This window comes from Phalaenopsis equestris, unplaced genomic scaffold (genome assembly GCF_001263595.1).
Source record: "Phalaenopsis equestris unplaced genomic scaffold, ASM126359v1 Scaffold225780, whole genome shotgun sequence".
Taxonomy (NCBI): Eukaryota; Viridiplantae; Streptophyta; class Magnoliopsida; order Asparagales; family Orchidaceae; genus Phalaenopsis; species Phalaenopsis equestris.
Window position 1 is genome coordinate 117,792 of NW_018243814.1, and position 2,753 is coordinate 120,544.

A 2,753-nucleotide genomic window follows, 5' to 3' on the forward strand; every position below is an offset into this window, starting at 1 on the left:
TCTAAAATTAAATAAATGAAAATTTATGCAGTCTTTCCAAATGTTGCAGGGGTCCTACGGCCATCCATCCCTTTCACTTAAGCCTCACACTTCCGTAAAGACTTTTATTGCTCCAAAGAAGAGAGAGGTGATGGAAACAGGACAGACAGCCATTGTTTGACTTGAGTTTTGCCACTCACATGCACCTACGCTCTCTCTCTCTCTCTCTCTCTCTCTCTCAGGTTCCTACCTCTAAAGTCTTTTCCCTGTCAATAAATTATATTTATGCTGTGTTTCGTTCTACTTGGAAGCGTCATATCATCTTCTCTTCTTCCCTTCTTCTTTTCTTTGTTTTTGAATTTTAAGTAGAAGGGAAAAGGATGGGCAGGGCTCCTTGCTGTGATAAGGCCAAAGTGAAGAAAGGTCCTTGGTCTGCGGAAGAGGATTCAAAACTCAAGGAGTTCATTGAGAAGAATGGCACTGGGGGCAATTGGATTGCTCTTCCTCATAAAGCTGGTAGTCTCTTCTCTTCTACCTTGCCCTCCTTCTCTCTCTCTTTCTCTCTCTCTCTCAATAACTTGTGGACATTAATAGGGTTAAGAAGATGTGGAAAGAGCTGCAGGCTTAGATGGCTAAACTATCTTAGGCCTAACATCAAGCATGGGGAGTTCTCTGAAGCTGAAGATAATACTATTTGCACTCTATTTGCTAGCATTGGGAGCAGGTGAGCTCCTACTTTTAGGAAAAATAGAAAGACAATTGTAAGCAATGTTCTGCTAGAAATGCAAAACATTTCCTCTTTAAGATGAAATGCCAAGTCTCAAATTTTATGCCTTTCTCTCTGAAAAACAAGAAAAAATTGTATGGATAGTTATTTTTTCAGGAGAAAAAATTTTCCTTACATAACAAAAGATGGATTTATTTCGACCTAAATTTAGCTAAGGATCAACTTGCCAGCGTAGGTTCTACTCAATTCTCCGTCACTTTCCATAATTGTGGTTCCTTTTTGCTCATCTCTTCAAGGAAATTTTCCGTTTTCATTTCGAATAATAAAAAATTTGAACAACTTTCAGGTGGTCTATCATAGCTTCTCAGTTGCCAGGGAGAACAGACAATGATATCAAGAACTACTGGAACACAAAACTCAAGAAAAAACTCCTTGGCATCTCTTCTTCCCAAAAGAGAAGTTCTCTTCATCAGCAACAGCGCAGCCAGCAGCTTTTCTTCTCATCACCATCACCATGTTTAACTTCCAATCCCTACATAAATAATAGTGTTACTCCTACTCTCTTTCAAAAGGACTCCTTTGGTTGCTTCAATCATCAAGCCAATTTGGCTCCAATTTCATCCAAAGTCTTCAGTGCTCCTTCCAGTTCATCTTCATCTTCTTCCTCTTTCTTCCAAAATACGAGCTTTAATAATTTGATGCTTTATGGCAACACAAGTTTTCAGGAATTCGATGGAATACCGAATTCTACTCCCTTAGAGGAGTACTCAGTCTATGGATTTGAAGACATTAAGAAGATGCTTACGAATAGCAACAATGAGTTTTACTTTGAGGACTAAACAGTTGGAGGATGCAAAGCCCAATGGAGAAGTATGGATGCTTTTTGAATTGTAATGTAAAGGGTGATTGGGATTGGGAAGGAAGATATTATTTGGTGAGCATAATTTTTAACTTTTAATATGATTGTTATGTATTTTTGTTTTGTATTATTTTGTATTGCTATTTGTACAATAACAATACAGACTAATACAGAATAAAAAGAATATTAATATAACATATAAAAATTATCAGTTTTGTTCGCCTAATATTTTTTCTTTTAAGTTGTTAAAAATTTGAATTATAATCACTTTTTATTTAAAAATATGACTTGATTATAGTTATGTTCATTTAATTAATTCTAATTAGTTATATTTTCCTTAAGAAAAATATGATTAAAAGCAACATCTCAGTCAATATTTTCTTACCTTTTCTAGCTTTTTTTATGCGAATTGTAACAGTTGTTTACTTCATCATGTTAATTATATTATTTTCTAAACTATGATTAAAATTATTTAGTATTAATAATAATCACAGTCTATAGAATGTTATGGTTAAATTTTGTAAAATATGACTAACAAAGTAGCTTTAGATCAAATATAACAAAAAATTAATACTAAAGATCTTATTTCAAATGAAATATGTTTATATTTCAATTTTTGTTAATGTGACATTTTCTCTTGGATTCCACTCCCAATATATCTAAGGAATTCTCACCTTTTGTAGTATGGTTTGATGCTCAGTGTGTTGATATTTATATTTTGAGTTTTGATTTTTGGATTGTAACCTCTGTCTCTATTCTCCAAACCAAGCACTTTTTTCTGGTCGTATAAAACCTCTTTTTTTTTTGGTGTATCCGTAACAAGTACCATCTTCAGCATTCAAGAAAAAACAATGGCCTTGTCTCTCCTTGGAAGAAGCAAACACTTCTCATGACGCAAAGAAAATCATAGAAAATCAAATTAATAAGTACAAATCCATGTAAATTTAATTTCTTTCATATTTTTTTAAGCAGTACTGACTTGCTCAAAATTAAAAACACATTAATTAAATTATGATTTATGAAAAGAAGTGGAGCAGAAGAAAAGAGTTGCATATCAGTTCTATTGTCCACATGCATATATGTTTTGAAGTTAGAAAGATGTAGAAGTTTGTAACTGAGATTAGATTCTTAGTGGTTGCTAATATTTTAGTAAAACAAGGTGGGATGTCAGTTTCTGCATCTTGAAAA

At 33.3% G+C, this 2,753-nt stretch overlaps 1 protein-coding gene across 1 annotated transcript; it reads left to right on the plus strand.

Moving 5' to 3' along the window:
* The first annotated feature begins 302 nt into the window (after positions 1-302).
* On the plus strand, positions 303-1,640 carry LOC110037843 (transcription factor RAX2-like). Its single transcript, XM_020742571.1, has 3 exons — positions 303-495; positions 574-703; positions 1,053-1,640. Exons 1-3 carry the CDS (start codon positions 360-362, stop codon positions 1,543-1,545), a joined length of 759 nt encoding a protein of 252 aa, XP_020598230.1. The 5' UTR covers positions 303-359; the 3' UTR covers positions 1,546-1,640.
* The last annotated feature ends 1,113 nt before the right edge of the window (positions 1,641-2,753 follow it).